The 16,652-nt window shown below is 40.4% G+C and overlaps 1 protein-coding gene and 1 long non-coding RNA gene across 2 annotated transcripts in view; one reads left to right on the top strand and one right to left on the bottom strand.

Annotated features, from left to right (window-relative positions):
* LOC310665022 overlaps nt 1–16,652 on the top strand; it is a 372,424-nt gene that overhangs the window by 170,020 nt on the left and 185,752 nt on the right. The gene's annotated exons all lie outside the window — the stretch shown is intronic.
* LOC310660400 (von Willebrand factor D and EGF domain-containing protein-like) overlaps nt 1–16,652 on the bottom strand; it is a 204,295-nt gene that overhangs the window by 78,665 nt on the left and 108,978 nt on the right. The window contains exons 15-19 of the mRNA XM_083405101.1: nt 14,446–14,550; nt 11,033–11,147; nt 8,540–8,790; nt 6,761–6,980; nt 2,644–2,781 (exon numbers count right to left, since the gene is read on the bottom strand). Coding sequence (XP_083261227.1) covers nt 2,644–2,781; nt 6,761–6,980; nt 8,540–8,790; nt 11,033–11,147; nt 14,446–14,550 — 829 coding nt within the window. The remainder of the gene's footprint in view (nt 1–2,643; nt 2,782–6,760; nt 6,981–8,539; nt 8,791–11,032; nt 11,148–14,445; nt 14,551–16,652) is intronic.

Below are 16,652 nucleotides of genomic sequence, written 5' to 3'. Positions count from 1 at the left end.
AGGTTAGCATAGTCCACCTACCGCGCACAACATATAGCTGAAACTTTTCCAAGGCATGAGGATTTGTGGGACTTTGCGTGGTGCTGGGATGAGCATAGGCGTTAGCGTTGGAGACCCAGCTGAGGATAAGGCATTGATTACAAAAGAGGAGCCGCCATGATACGTGCTAATGAAGGAATGCTGTTGTGATGAATAAAGCAAAATATAACAAAAAAGCCCTCAAGGCTGACTTAATGGCCCATATCTTGGTAATAAGCCACAGATGTGCCTCAGATGTAACGTATGGGAGGCTTTTAAAGTATGGGCTTTAGGAGACAGCTAGCAGCTTCTTGCATCATATTCTTGCATCCGCCAGAGTGGGCTATGTCTCTCCAATAACCAGTGTCACCAACAGAGATAAAACAATACTTTCGTTATTGCCATGCAACAATGGTGGTGTAACATCCAACTTGTCTGACCTTGGCTAGCATTGGGGCTGTGGAACTCTTTCTACCCTCATTCCATTCCCACATGTCTTCAGATATTCTGCTGCATAAGGCGATGAGGATTAAAACACTGTCCCTCAGCACGGCTGCTCTAATCAAATTTGGAGGTCTCTGCAGCTGCTTTTACATGCCAATGGGTTTTTGTTTTTCTGGAAAGCCAGGCAATCCAGTTATTGAATCAGATTTGTTTCAGCTCTCAGAACAGTAACTCTTCTTATATCTTGGAATGTCATTCCAAGCCAAGTTGGCAAGGCAGTAGAAAATCTTCCATGAAAAAGGAATTTGCAAGCAATAACTGTTTTCATTACTTCAGTGAAGTTGCTTATTTAGGCTTGGTACAACTGTTATGTCAAAGAAAGCTTTTAAAAAGCTTGGCTGTGTGCAAATAAGCAACTACATTTTGGCTAAGGGCAGGATTTTGCTTAGACTTTAATTGAATCTTCCTTTCTCCAGTCACACTTAATCGAATTAACCCACACAAAACACAGATGCACTTCAAGGCAGCCACAAAATGCCCTGAACTCAAGCAAAGGACTAGAAAGCTGTTTATATCAGGCTAAATTGTAAATTTAAGCAAGGAAAGATTTAATCAACTTTACAATAGATGGTACATTGATTCTAGGATTCCTCAGTTGTAAGCTATTGTTATCCTCACACGCTCTCTCTCTCTCTCTCTCTCTCTCTCTCCCACACACACAGTGCTGTTTTCTTTTATAATCAACAAAAGAGTGAAGCTCTTGGCCATTCCCTCTTTAGTTCATTTAATTTGTTTCTTCTCCACACTGAAGGTTAATAGACAAGTATACACAAACAGAAAAATCAAGAAGGCAGGTGGCTAGATCCTCAGGAGTGTTCATAAATTATTTTATGCATAATGAAGTGAATGATTCATTAAACACCCTCTCTAATACCAGCTCAGGGAATTCTGAGCATCACACGCTTTTCTTGAAGTCAGGGTTAAAACACACACGCACAGCGCTCACCCACTGACATATTTTTGTAACTAGATTTTTATTGATTTTTAAGTAAATAAAATGTATCTCTTGTGTGAGGAGGCTACAACAAAAAGAAATAAAGGTTTGGGTGAGCATAACCTCTAAACCAATCAAGTTTATAAAGTCTGAAGAGTGAGGGCACTAGAAGAAAATCAAAATTTTGAGTACGGCCAAATCGTCAGAGATATGTTATGGTTTAACAAACAAAAATACAGAGGTGCAATATCAAAAAAGTCATCATAAATCAGTCGACTTGAGTTGAAAAATAAGCTGCTAAATAATGAAAACTAAAATAGAATTGGTCTAGTATATAAGTGACATTTCACATTGATGAGGCCTGTTATGATGAACTGGAATCCTGTTATGTAACAGGATTTCAAAGACGGACTTTTCCATTTGTCAGAGTTTGAAGTCCCTCCATCCCAGATCTTTGAATGCAGCTGGGCAAGAAACGGAGAATTTGGCTCATTCTGTTGTGTTTAAACAGTCATCCTAGCAGCTACCAAGAAATATAGAATATGTGGATGGGAATAATCCTCCTTCTTTATTAACCAATTTAAAATATGGTTTCAATTAGTTTAAAAAACTATTTTTGTGATTGTACTTTTTATATTTAAGTTTTTAATAAAACTCCCCCTGCAACTAAGCATGCATGAGCTGCTAGACTCAAAAAACGGAATCTGCCCCCTTCAAGCATCATGCCTCAAATGACAAAAAACCCTTGAGGAGGGATTGATGCTTGATCCACCACTTGAAGGGGCTGGTTCTATGTATAGTGGTGAGAGGAAGGCTTTCAGAAGCCATGTGAAGAACTTCTAGTGGCCAGGATACCAGGCATCAGGGCTCAGTCTTAATCCTGTTTACTTTTTAACCAAAGCTGATTATACTGTGCAAAAAAGAAGATGGCATGTTCCATGGCATGGCATGGGTTACTCAGCTTGAAGCATCCAGCCTATTCTGATGCAGAATTTGGGGTTTGTGTGTGTGTAGTATTTTTATTTCTACACCTTTTCACATGCAACAGTTTTTGTAGACAAGCACCAGAATGTATGCAGGATGGGATACCCATATATATTGCTTAATCATATACATACACACACATAGACATACACACACACATGAAATGATATAAAAATAAATACAGACAAACAAAGAATACTCACATTTGCAGCTTCTACCATCACCTTGCATCCCATTGGGGCAGTTGCCACATGTGTAAGATCCGATTGTGTTTGTGCAAGAGACACCAGGAAAACAAAGTTCCTCTTCACATTCATTTGTATCCTCCTGACAAGTAAGCCCTGTGCCAGGAAAAACACAGTGGAGGTTAATAAACAGAAAAGCCTCTGATTAATCCTAAGCTTAAACTTTCATGCATACTAGGCAGGTGTCTCAGCTGTAAACTCATTGAAGAATATGTCATTCATTTGCCACCCAAACTCCCCACTGGTTCATTTCATCCTGCTGCTGCTTCACTGTTCATTACTGTCAGCTTATTGCTATCAAAAATGTGGAACCTTGAGAGTTATGGTGAAAAGCATTAGCTACCCAAAGGAAATGAATAACCCCCTTTTCTCACATTGCGGCTCCTGCTTTTCTTGTTTTCCTTTTATCCTGGCAATGTTATCATATAATTTGAAATCTAGAGTCACTATTTGGGCCTTTGAGTTTGCTAACCAAAGCTGTGCAAAAAAGTTTTTTTGCTGACCGGCTGGAAGAAAAAACAATCTGAGCTGTCTCCATGATTTGGATAGAAATTTGATACAGGTGAAACTGTGTGTGTGTAAGAGAGAGAGATGGACCTAAACAGGATAATCAGTGAATTGCTGCAGTTCAATCTGCTATTAAGAAATGGGTTGCAGAGAGTGGTTGGAAATCTGATCATGTGTTTTGGAAGGTCAGCACAGATTGTTAACCAGGCGCTTTTCTTTAATCAACATGGGGTTCATTAAGTGACAATGATAATCTTAGCTACACAAAATATTTGAAGCTTTGTTTAGCTCTTCTGCTATAGTAGATAAAGTAAACTTCACCAGTTGGTTCAGGGCAGGTTGTTTGTTCCCATATACGTAAATTACATGATGCTTTAAATTACTAATTACCCCCTCTCCTACAGATATTCTTTAGAACCCAAATTTCTCAGATATCTTTGGTTTGGGGGATCTGCTGCTTGTAAGTTTCTGTAAGATCAATATTTTTATTTATGAATGGCTTTTGCCATATCTTTGTTATCAAATTAATCATTCTGATTGTATGATTAATCTCTTGGTTCAGGAACCCAAAAACCATTCAAAAATTAGGAAATAAACGTTATGGTTTCTGCTGATATGGGTTTTCCAGAGGGAGAAAAAGCAATGGTGATGTTAGGATCACTTTCTTGAAAACGGGAACAAGATGATGGACAGGTCAAGTGGTGCTAGGAAAACCATAAAAGAGCACAGGCCTTGTGGTACTGATAATGAATGAGTGGATGAGTGTTCTACTGATTACATTAGGACACATGCAGGGAGGTTTGGCATTTGCGTGTATCAGAATTCTTCAGCCCATGACACTTAGGGGTTAGGACACTGTTTTTCATTTTGATAGATGGTAGGGGCTAGCCTGGTCAATCCAGCACCCTTGTTTCTGGTTGATAGCCCTTGCCATCTTAGCAACCCAAGGTAGACAACATGGTAGGTGAGAGGCAAAATGTAAATTTGGAAACAAAATGGAGGCAATCTGAGCGGGAAAATATTTGTGTGTGCCAGTGTAGTGCAGTCACAATGGAAAGACAATTTGATGCATAGCATCCACAGTCCTGATGGAAGCATTCCTTGTTTCTCTGTATGTTGGTTTCATTGGAGAGCGATGTGACAAGCCCAGGACTGATTCCGCATCCAAATGCAGGTGTTTTCTATCCAGGTCCACATCTCTTCAAAGTCCATTCTAATGTGCACCCTCAACAGCCTTTTGGAGCATCTAATCACACATTACTAGAGCTCTCCCAACTTAGCAAAAGGGGCATTTCTCTCCCTAACTGTGAAAATCTTCACACTCTTTTACACAAGGACACTGCAAAGGGAAGGCAGGAAAGGGTGTGCTTTCCCTTGTGAATAATTCCCCCCCCCCCTTATTTTTTAACTTGTCGATATCTGTGCTCCTCACTGTGCTCTTTATGTACAGAAAATGGTGGCAATGAGCATCAGCACCAAACCCTTTAAATATCTGTCAATGCGTTTAGATGTCTCAGTGGGAAGGTATCGAATGGAAGTTTAAAATTACTGTGAATGAACTCTGGGCCCACATTCTACACAGGCATTCCCATGGCTCTTGCTCATTTTAAAAAATCTTTAGCCCTCTACCTGTTCCCCTGGCATGCATCCAAAATTAATGTTGCCTTATCAATGACAGCAGAGAGGAATTAAGATTGCCCTTGTATTTCTGTATGCATAACAATGCTTCCTGCACTCTCCACGAGTTGCTTCTCCAGAGATGATACTTAAGGTGCTCTCTAAAGAGTTCGTGTCTTTGTTCCTACTATCTGTTTGCTATCATTTGTAAAGAAGTGACGCTGAAACAGTCTTGTCACTTGAGCAGTACAGCATTGCCTTCTCATTAGATTATTGATGGCTTTCTGGGGAATTGAGACATAAACACAACATCAAGGATAAGCTTTTATTGCTGTAATGGAACCTGCCCTGAAGTGAAATCATCTACCTTCCCAGCTGGCTTTCTGCTGCACTTGCATATAATTTTTCACCTGCCATTAAAACAGGTGAGAGATATTCCTATTTCACTCAATCATTTGTTTATTTGGTTTCCCCTCCCCAAGCCTACTTGCTACAGGAAAATAATGGCAAAAACAGTGAATATTTTATTTACATGAACCTGAAGGAAAAGGGGGTAACTGAAGCAGATCACTTTCCCTATGATTATTGATAAATGGAGCGAAGGGCCCCCATTGTTCACACTGTATTTGCTACTGTCAGGACAAGCTTAAAAGATTACTATATTCCCCTGTTATCTTACAATCTAAAGAACTGAGATCCCCCCTTTTGCTTGGTGGTTAGCATCATCTGTTGCACACCTTCTTTTGTAATAAATCATTGTACATATTGGCCTTAAACCCTTTTGCAAAGAAATTCATTCTCTCCAGAAATTAACATGGGATCATATTCTTAGAAAGCCTCGATTACTTAAATCACGGCTTCACTGGAAATGTGACTATTTTGCTTGCTGAAGATGTCTGCTTGGAAATGGAGATCTGTTTAAGCTCCAAGATAAGGGATTGAATTTAATATATTAGTGGTAATGAATAGCTTCTGACTTATAGACTGAATAGCCTATCAAATAAATAATTAAAGCCCCACCCCCACCCCAGGGGAAGAGAAACTGACATTGTGGTAATTCAGAGTGGCTACTCAGGGAGCAAATAAGTCTGTTTATAATCTCCCAGCTAGGAAGAAGAGGAAGCAACTAAATGGTCTGAACTAGCAACCAAGATGCTTTCAATTAGCATTTGCTGAAAGCAACTTTGGTGAATTTGATTGACTTGAAGAAAGATATTAGAAAGACATTGACCAGAAAAACGATATTGCTAGGTAATAAATGGGATATATTTGCTGCTGTGTGGAATTTGTATTTGTATTTTGTGCTAATAGTAGAAAAGCAATGTCTCAGATGTACTAAAGGGCCTTAGTGTGGAAATACTCCAAAGTTCCTCAATCTGTGTTTTGATTATCCTGAGGTGTCAGTTCAGGTCACAAGTGTCAGATGTCAGAATCATTTGTGTTACCTAATCTGCAACAATTAAGCAACAAAGTACAGTAGTGGGGAACGGTGGTCAGAAGCCTGTGTCCCAGAGTTAGTAAGTAGAAAATGACTGATTCTGTCTCCTTGCTTCAAAGGAGTGGGAGAGAAATTTGGTTTGGTTAACAATTTAATGCAAAACTATCTAAGTTTTACTTCCCAAAACAATATATGGACCAAAATCCATTTGCACCTCTCCAAATTTTACCTGGCAGTTTACCAACCAAAGGAATGCTGATGAATTTTTGTGAAGATTTTTAAAGAAAAAAATCACAATGTAGTGAACTAAACTTAAAACTGGGAAAATGAGGGATTGAAATTGACAGATTAGTCCATCCTTAGGTTCTATGCATTAATCCCGCCATGTGGAAAAGATGATATTCAGTGTGCCAGACACTACTTCCACATACCAGGAGTAGTATATAGACTGCCTCTAAATTTGACCAGAAAACAGTAAGGAGACTCCAGAAAAAAATGCAAAATTCTGCTTACCTTTCCAACCTGCTGGACATTTACAAATGTAACTATCTTTTCCATTGATACAGGAGCCAATCCCACATGGGTTTGATTGGCAGTCATTACGGCTGTTCTGGCAAAGTTCCTGTTCAAATCCACTGGGACATATGCAGAGATATTCACCAACACCCGGAGGGAAGTTGATGTTGGTGATACATGTTCCACCATTTAAGCAGCCACATGGTTTCACTGCAATCTAAAAGAGGAAAGCACTGGGATGGTGTTTCTTCTTTCTCTTGCACTGCATTGCAATGGAGCATCTAATTACCTTTTCTACAAAGGAAGGGTTCAGTATCCAGCCTCCTAAAACTTTATTTTAGTAAAACAGCTATTTCAGGATCTAGTCATTTAGAATTCTATGTAACCATGGTTTGTAGCTCCAAATATGAAATTATAAATACAAAGCAATATTGTCTGAAATGTAGTTGAGACTTACCGAGGGCCAAATTATTGTTATTTATCATCTTATACCACAAGAGATCTCAAAATGGCTTGCATCAAAAAAATGCAATACAGATACAAAATTACATAAAAATTAAGCACCAGAGAGAGTTTCTAAAAGTAATCCTATAATAAACTGCAGCAAAACACACAACATCAGCATGGTCAGCATTAAAATACCAACCAGCAGCAAATCACACCAAGCAACAGAAAGAATCAGATATGGTCAGTACTTTGTGATCATCGCTGGGGAGAACATTCCACTACTGAAAAGGACCTCTCTATTGTTGCCACTCTTGTTGCATGTCTACTAGAAGCAGCACTTACATGGGGCACTTAATGCAACATGAGAAATATGGAATAGCCACTGAAAACTGAAGGTATGCATCGCCTCCCAGCACCTTTGTAATAGCTGGCAGAACTTGCTCATCTCCTAATGCCACAACATCCTGCATTTCCCCACTGCTGCGCCACATCATTGGCTGCTGGCATGGACTAATAAAGATGAACTATCATGATACAGTTAGCATTGCAGAGAGGAAGGGGAAATTAGTCACACACATGCCATTTTCAGTGGCAGCTGTGTATTTGGCATAACATCTCATTTGGCCTTATACAGACTATGAATCTAATCCTTGATTTATTTATTTTTCATGCATTTCTAGGTAAGTCTGGGTGCGGTACCATGTAAATTCTGTATCAAGTGTTGTGGGTTAATATTTATCCTGCACTTATCTCGTTCCAGGCTCCTTAACAATTACCCATTGTGAGCGAGACACTTCTGGTTGTAAGTTTCCTCCTCCTATGCATTTACCTCATTAGCCCACCCTATTGAAGGATTAATGGAACACCTTGCAATAAAGACAAAGCAGAAGAGAAGCACTGCCAGGGAGCCGAGGCTCTGGAGTAACGACATAAGAGCATGGGAACCTCTAAAAATATCATTGCAAATGAATTATGTTCTCCCCTTTATGGTGAAAACCTGGTCTTTTATGTTGTTATGTGCTTTTCTTCAAAGATCCAAATGCACACAGTGAATTTTAAAGCAGATTAATGAACCATTAAGAGGCTCGGCAAAAGTGTTCTTTCAGACAGCAATCGATAGTACCCTCTCTTGTTCGTTGTATATATGGGTTTTACGTTCTCCGAGTTATTTATTAGATTAATTGATCATTACTGTCATGTTGGATAATATGCACTTACTTGAAAATAGCTGAAGTCTTAGCTTTTTAAAGACAGTAACAAATTATTAGCTATAATGGAAGCAACGGATAGTGTGATAAACCAGTTTTCTGAAGGGTTCCCTCTTCCTACCTGAACCGAGTGCCTGCTTTGTGCATTGCATTCATCAGACACGGTGAATTCAAAGCTCTCTGATTCGGCAGAGCTGACTTTCCAAATGAGAAGGCCAGCAGGAGAGAGGGTGGCTTCTGGAGGTCCGCCTTCTAAGATGAACAGCACGGCTGATCCCTCAGGATCCACTGCTAGCAGTTGGTACACAAAATTCTCTCCTGCAAACGTCAGAAGCTGGCTGGTTGGGGCTTGGAACACAGGCGGCTGGTTATCTAAGCAAAATAGCAAGATGCAATAATGTATAATGTACGGAATGTTCTAATTCCCTTAGACAGCGGTTTTCAAACTACATCTACTACCTGGACCACCAGAAAATACATCACTGGTCACAGTCTTCTTGGTTGTTGGTACATTCACATCATACATTTAAAGCACATGGCTTCCAACTGTAGTTTGTCAAGGGTGTTAGGAATAGTAGCTCTGTGAGGGGGAATCAGTTCCCATGATTCTTTGGGGAAAGCCATGACTGTTAAAGTAGTAGGAGCAGGAGCATCATGGTCAACCCAAGGTTGGTGAGGCTCATCTGACAGTGGCCTGAAACCAAGCCTTTAGTGTTCTTGGCCCAGTCCTGGGAAAGGCTCTTCCAAGAAAGATTCAGCATGTGCCTTTTTTCACTTTTTGAACATCTGCTGAAAGCTTTTTGATGCTGCTAAGCTTATGCAGGCAATAAAAAAAAATATATTTCAGTAATAGGTAGTTGATGAGGTTTTTATTGTATTTGATTGTACGGCTGTTGTAAACTGCTTGGATTATTTTTAATGAAGAGCAGATTAAAATATTTTCATAAATAAATGCACTTTTAATGTATGGTGTGGATGTCTCTCTGCCATGTTTCTCTCTCTTTCTGGGCAGCAAGGGCACACATTTTATCATTTTAGTGGCATACACTTAACATTTGAGGTTGATTGTGGTGGCTATGGTTAATGTTACACAGCAGTTGACAAAGACGATAAAATCCCTCTGGAACATTTTAGTCAAAAACAGTTACCAGCAAGTTTGAGAAACTTGAGCAATGCATTCAGGAAAGCTTTTATTTATTTTACATTAAACTTTATACTGTGCATTCCAATTGAAAATAGTCATCATGTCTCACAGTCAATAAAAACCTAGATACAATAAAAAATACTCTCAATAAAAACATCAAAGTAATATAACCATGCTCTTAAAATAGATTAAGTATCATAAAATGGATTAAGGAATGCCTTGACCTAACTCTTAAATACAGGAAGCAATGTGTAGTGATATCCTTCAGTGGATGTATATAATCAGTGGTGGACTTGAGGACAGTGAATAAACTCTGTCTGGATAAGACAGAGTTAATGATTGCAGGGAACTCAGTAGTCAGGCTGACTTGGCATATTTGTTTTGGGTGGAGTCACCCCACTGTAAGGACCACTGTTTGGTTTCAGGGATACTGTTGGACCCAGCATTACTGCCATGTGGTAGCCATGGCCCAAAGTACCATTTACTGGTTTTGCTTGCTGATGGAAAATAAGTCACCTGATCACTGTAGTTCATCTTTCCAGATTAGACTATTCTGTCTTCAAAGGATGTGAAAATTTATTCATTCATAATTTTATTTGCATGCTGCTTTCACACATAGAGACATCATTCTCAAAGCAGCTTGCAACAAAGAAAACAGGAATGCATTTCAAAATCAAGCGGTATGAAACAATTTCATAACATAATAAAACAACATCACAATGGCAAATCTAACATACCAAAAAAGCCAGTATAAATATAAAAAGATTACATAAACAATACTGAACAACAAAAATAACAAAGAAGCTTGACAGTTTCACCTTGGTCCTAGAAAAACATTCCCCATGATGTTGCTCAGAAATATCTGAGCACACACTTGGAACCTCTGCATAATCATTAGGGTCCAAAATGTACCGTACATATTCCTATTAATGAGAATCTGCTTTCTCCAAAGAAAGTACAGTGGTACCTTGATTGTTGAACTTAAGCCATTCTGGGAGTCTCTTTGACTCCCAGAACCATTCGAAAACCAAGGCGCGGCTTCTGATTGGCTACAGGAGCTTCCTGCACTCAATCAGAAGCCACGTCGGATGTTCGGCTTCCAAAAAACATTCGCAAACTGGAACACTCAATTCTGGATTTGCGGCATTCGGGAGCTGATTTGTTTGGAAGCCAAGCCATTCGAGAACCAAGGTACCACTGTAGATTACATCCTACAGAAACCTGGCCAATCTGGGGTCATCCAGATATTCTGAACAAATACCTATCAGCCACAGCCTAGACAGCACAGATGTGAATTGTCATCCAGAACATCAGGATGACATCAGCTTAATAAATGCTGGCCTAGAGAAATGTCAGAAATGTACACAATATACAGGTCCAGAGAAAGAATATCCCTCTCTCTAAAACACCGGATGGGTTTTGCAACAAAACCTGAATACCATAGAAACATTTTATGCATTTTAGGCTTACTTTCATTGATAGACCAGGTGAATTTGGAAATATCTGGTTCACAGAGAAGACAAGGACTCGTAAGGCTCGAATCACCTTTTGCATAACATAATCCATCTATATTGCAAGCGTTTTCCTGCAAGTAAGGGGAAGAAAGATAAATTAGCAGCAAGTAATTGCTTGAAATATTTTGCTGTAGGAATAATGAAATGACAGCAATTTAAATGCTAGCACTCTGTTGCCTTGGGGAAGAATACAAGTGTATTCTTAAAAATTGCTGTAATGACACAGGCTTTGCCAGCTTCATTGTGAGATTTTTGTAGTTGTGAATGGCTTATCTCAGGCTGCCGGATAATGCCACTGTAACAAAAAATCATAAGAAAATCACTAACATGTTGTACAAGATCATTAATCCCAGACACCTGTTATCAGAGTGATTAATTATCTGGTCCTGCTGAAATTGGGCTCCACTCTAAGGGTATAATAGCTAAAATTCTGTATGACAGAACTCTATGACTACAGTTATGAGGAAACGCTGCTTTATGACCCAGTACAAAAAGTGAAACTGTTTGCTCAGAGATCCTAAAATTCTCCTTTCATTCACATACAATTAAAATTGCCAATCTGCTCGGAAGCCATTTTAAAGGGGAAAATGCCACATATCCCCATTCAATAGCACAAATCCTTGGTTATAATGGGATGCAACAACGTGCTTCAGTCATTTCCATTTGTGTGTGTGATGGCCTCAGGACTAGCAAGCCTTCTTGCCTGCCTTAACTTAAGCACCATGACTTTCCCCATGCCTAGAGCCATGCTGCTTCTCCGGGGACAAGGCATACTAAAAGAAGACATACATGAAAAGGTCATATTGAACAACAGTTCCAAAACAAAGCAGTTCTCTCTCCCAGGCGCATTCTAGTCCTCCCTCTATATGGGCTTGCTGATGTTACACAATGCACATTGTGCAATAATTGAGTCCTTACGCAGAGCCAGCAGCAGATGGCTTGGTGGGGTGGCAGCACTCACTGACTGATGTTGCTTACTGGGAAAGAGAAGGGAGAGGCAGTGGAAAACTCGGTGTGGTACAATCTGGTGCCCCTGATGGTGAATTTCCACTGTGCTGGCCTCCCCACTTGCCTCACCCTTCCCCATAAGGAACAGCAACTAAAGCTGTATGGAGGTCAGGTGAACACCACCATGCCACAATGCCATCCACTACCATATAGAGTTTAGCATGTATCTAGGCATGTGGGCAAATCATACAAAATCCCAGCCTTCTCTACATACTTCCCCCCTTTTTTTTATTTCAAAGGGCCTCCAAACAGATAGCTGCAGTGGCATAAAACCACCCCTGAGCTGAGCATTCTCTACTAGGTTGCAAGCTCCATCACCCACCCAAATTGGTGCCCTCTAGAAAATAAACAAAGACTGAGTGATGGGATAAACAGTGGCTTGCAAAATAACACTTAAAGTGGCATATTGGAGCTCTATCCCACTTGGTTACATTCACCAGCTGCACTCACACTAGGTGGGTGGAGCTAGGCTGAGAATCTTCAAGATTAGCCAATGTGGTACCCATCAGATGTTGTTGTGCTCCCATCATCCCTAGTCAGCATGCCCAATAGCTGATGATTTAGTGCATAGCTGCCTGAAACTTGTAACCTCAAAACTTACAAAGATCAACCCCTTGTTCCCACTTAATGAGGAGATAATGGTTGTAAATTTTGAATTACATGCTTCAGGTACCTATGCTGCATATTATTCACCTCTGCTAAGCAAAAAGACAGACTTGTCTGAATGAACAGTGATCTAGAATCTAATCTGTTGATCTTTACCATTCTTAAGTATGATGTTCCGGTGTATATTGGCAGTCAATGCAGATTTTGAACTGTATTAACATGGCTCCAGCTAGTTGCTCCACTCAAAAGCTAAACTACTACATCTGGATTAGTTGCAATTTCCAAGTGGTCTGCAAGAGCCGCCCTGTGGACTACAGTTATCCAGTTGGGAGCTTATCAGAGCATGAATTTCTATGGCAAGGCCATCCCTGTATAGGAACAGCCATAACTGGCCAACCAGCTGGGAGCTCTGCCAATGACAGAGAAGAATTAGCAAGTACCTCTAGACTACAAGGGGAGCGCAGCCCCATAGAGAACTGGCCATATGCTTATCTCCCAAGCTCAAGAAGTGCTGAGTCATAGCACCTTGATCTAATTCCACCTCGACTAGCCTTCATCCAGTCCATTACAGTGGCTGAGCACCAGTGCAGAATCTGCGCAGCCACACATGATTCTGACAGCAAGAAGAAATAGGAGTTGAATGTCAACAGTGTATGGATGGAACCCAACTCCAAGCCCCAACGCCAGCTGTCAAGGCAGGATATTAGTTAGAATGATATTATATGCTTCTTTTTCAATAAAACCTCCTGAATAAGTCATTCTTTTGTTTTAAAAAAGTAAAAAAAAAAAATGTTCTTTAATCTGCTTCATAACATCTCTTTATTTGATCCTGGGATGCTCATTTCTAAGCAATAAATAAATAACGTAATAAATAATGTAAATAACAACAACAAGAATGATAACTAAACCACAGAGCTTTGCATAACCCTTAAAAATACAATGCTTCACATAATGCAATTGGGACAGAGCTAACAGGTGGGAAAGTTACAAAATGAATGAATTTATGGCATAGAACCATGTAGCTAGTTTGCTGACTAGGCTGCATCAGGGTGTAAAGGGTCAAATAGTGAACTTAGCAGGGTGTAAATAAAATAAAATGCTGCTAGAAGTACCTATCAGAGTTGGGTCTGAAATCAAACTACAGTAGACCTTGTCCTCGTGTTAAAAAGTCAGTACAGAGCAGTTTTGAGCCTGTGTAGTTGTTGAGAGTTGTTCTCAGCTGTGGCAATCACATCTATACTTGAAGATAACAGGCCCAGAGGTAATAGGATTGGTAGTTGCAATACCCCCAATAAATCTGAGAGGACTGGTAAGAATTTGACACCATGTCTTACAAAGAAATGTTGCTTGTGGAGACTGAGAGCAATGTCCTCCCAGCAAAGGCTCTCTGTAAACCGGAATCTTCTGAGTGTGAAAGATGCCTTATTTGAGATAATTACAGAACCTCTGCTGTTTCCAAGTTTCATTTACTTACATGAACATTTCCAGCATGGAGGTGCTAAATTCTTTGTGAATATAAAATGTTAATTTGGAATAAATGTTTTTTTATGTACAATGTGTTGGCTTCCTGACGATTGATATAAAAAGGGCATAATTTACAAGTGAATGGAAGAAAATATATTTAGCTTCCCAGCTGATCAATAAACACATTTTCTTCTCCAACACTTGTCAAGCTACACAGGCAATCCAGGGAAACCGGAGGGTTAAGGAAAAGATGGATGTTCTGTATTAAACCTCTAAGTGCTTTGAAATTACCTTTAATTTACAAAGCCCATTTTGATGGAATTCGCAATCCTGGCAGACTCCGTCATACAAGGTCAGGACTTTTGAATTACTGTACTGGAAACCATCATTAGAAATCTAAAATATACAAAAAATATATCATATCATTTTATGTGATCATGTTCCATACAGATACTGTCTGCACATTCTAAAGCACATGCCCAATACACCCCTGAACTAAATGTCTGCCAAGAAGATAAATTAAACCACTTGCAAGTTACTTTCCTGCAAGCTAACAAATCACTTGATGCTGCAAACTGAAAAGCCATTCATTTATTACCAAAATATCTTTTCACTCGGATAAAATCTGGAGTTTCTGATAACTGCCGTGCTCTGTTTAACCTCTTCCTGTAAATTTCTTACTCAAGTTGACACAATTTTGAACAATAAATCCTGCTTCAGACATTTTGATTGCAATCCATAAAACATTTACTCTAGAGGAATCTCATAGATGTCAACAAGATTTTATTGAGCCTGCTTCAAAGGAAGATGATTCTGTACGGCAGCCTTTGCCCTTGACTCCCCCTAAGATGGATTTCCATACTCAGTGCAGCTATTCATTCATAAGATGTAATGCCTGAAGTGTTCAATCTAAGGGGAAATGAGCAGAAAATCAGGGCTGATACTGCCCCCACTGCTGCCATATGTATTTCCTGTAGGCACAGAAGCCATGCAGTTTAACTGGTGACAGAATAGTGGAACAAACAAACAAACAAACAAAGTGGGCCCTACATTTTGGCACGTCATAACCAGTTTTACTTTTCACATAATACCTGAATGCACATGACTGGCGCGATGCTGGTGGCATCTGGATATAGCTGCTAAGCATTCAGTTGGACAAGATAGTGTAAGAATTTATCTGCCCTCCTGCTCTATGTTAGAGAAAAATCCTTTGTGTTCATTGTTCAAGAATTTGGAAAGCCAGTTCTGGTTTATGGGGTTTTAACATAGATTCTCAGTTTTCTGATTTTTGTAAGAGGTGCTATTCAAGGGCCAGGACTCTGTGGCAGAGGAGATGCCTGCAGAAGTCCTCAGTTGAATCTCCATGTAGGGTTGGAAGATACCCTTGCCTGAAGTCCTGGATAACTGGTTGCTCTGACTTGGTTTAAGATTAAGAGGTCCATTTGTCCTGAGTGTTTATACCCAGTGGTGTAACGTGGGCAGGGCCACCGGGGTACAAAATTTCAAAAACGTGCCTTCCCTCTCACACAGAAAATATCCCAGTGTTCATGTGGGCAGACTGAGGAGTGGATTTGAGCAATGACTGATTGCCAGGGCGTCCCTGCATGGGCTTTAAAAATACAGTGGTACCTTGGGTTAAGAACTTAATTCGTTTTGGAGGTCCATTCTTAACCAGAAACTGTTCTTAACCTGAAGCACCACTTTAGCTAATGGGGCCTCCTGCTGCTGCCGTGCCGCCGGAGCACGATTTCTGTTCTCATCCTGAAGCAAAGTTCTTAACCCGAGGTACTATTTCTGGGTTAGCGGAGTCTGTAACCTGAAGCGTCTGTAACCTGAAGCGTCTGTAAGCCGGGGTTCCACTGTATACTCACTCCCGACCAATCCCTCATTCTGCTCTCCACCGTACTTGACACTCATGGGTGCTGCAGCTGCCTCTTGTGTAGGTCGCCAAGCTATCGTTCCAACCTATTGGTGGGCAGTGCCAAGGATCTTCACCCCATGCCACTGACCCCTTGCCAGCTGGTGCTGCTGGTGGTGGTGACAACATGGAATAGGAGGACAAGTAAGTCATAGACCAATCATCAGAGAGAGTCAGGGCAAAGGAGTGGTGCCAAGGGAGAATAAGAGTCCCACCACCACCCAGGAGTAAGTGTGATGGCTGGTGCGGCAAATGTTTCAAATGTGCACATTAAAGATGCAGGTACGGTAAAGGTAAAGGTAAAGGTGAAGGACCTCTGGACGGTTAGGTCCTGTCAAAGGCAACTATGGGTTGTGGTGCTCATCTCGCTTTTCATGCTGAGGGAGCCGGCATTTGTCCACCGATAGCTTTCCGGGTCATGTGGCCAGTATGACTAAATCACTTCTGGCATAACGGGACACCATGACGGAAGTTAGAGTGAGCATGGAAACACTGTTTACCTTCCCACTGCAACGGTACCTATTTATCTAATTGCACTGGTATGGTTTCAAACTGCTAGGTTGGCAAAAGCTGGGGCAGA

Source organism: Podarcis tiliguerta (assembly GCF_965153285.1).
Source record: "Podarcis tiliguerta genome assembly, chromosome: 1".
NCBI lineage: Eukaryota > Metazoa > Chordata > Lepidosauria > Squamata > Lacertidae > Podarcis > Podarcis tiliguerta.
This window is presented reverse-complemented; position numbering and strand designations above follow the sequence as displayed.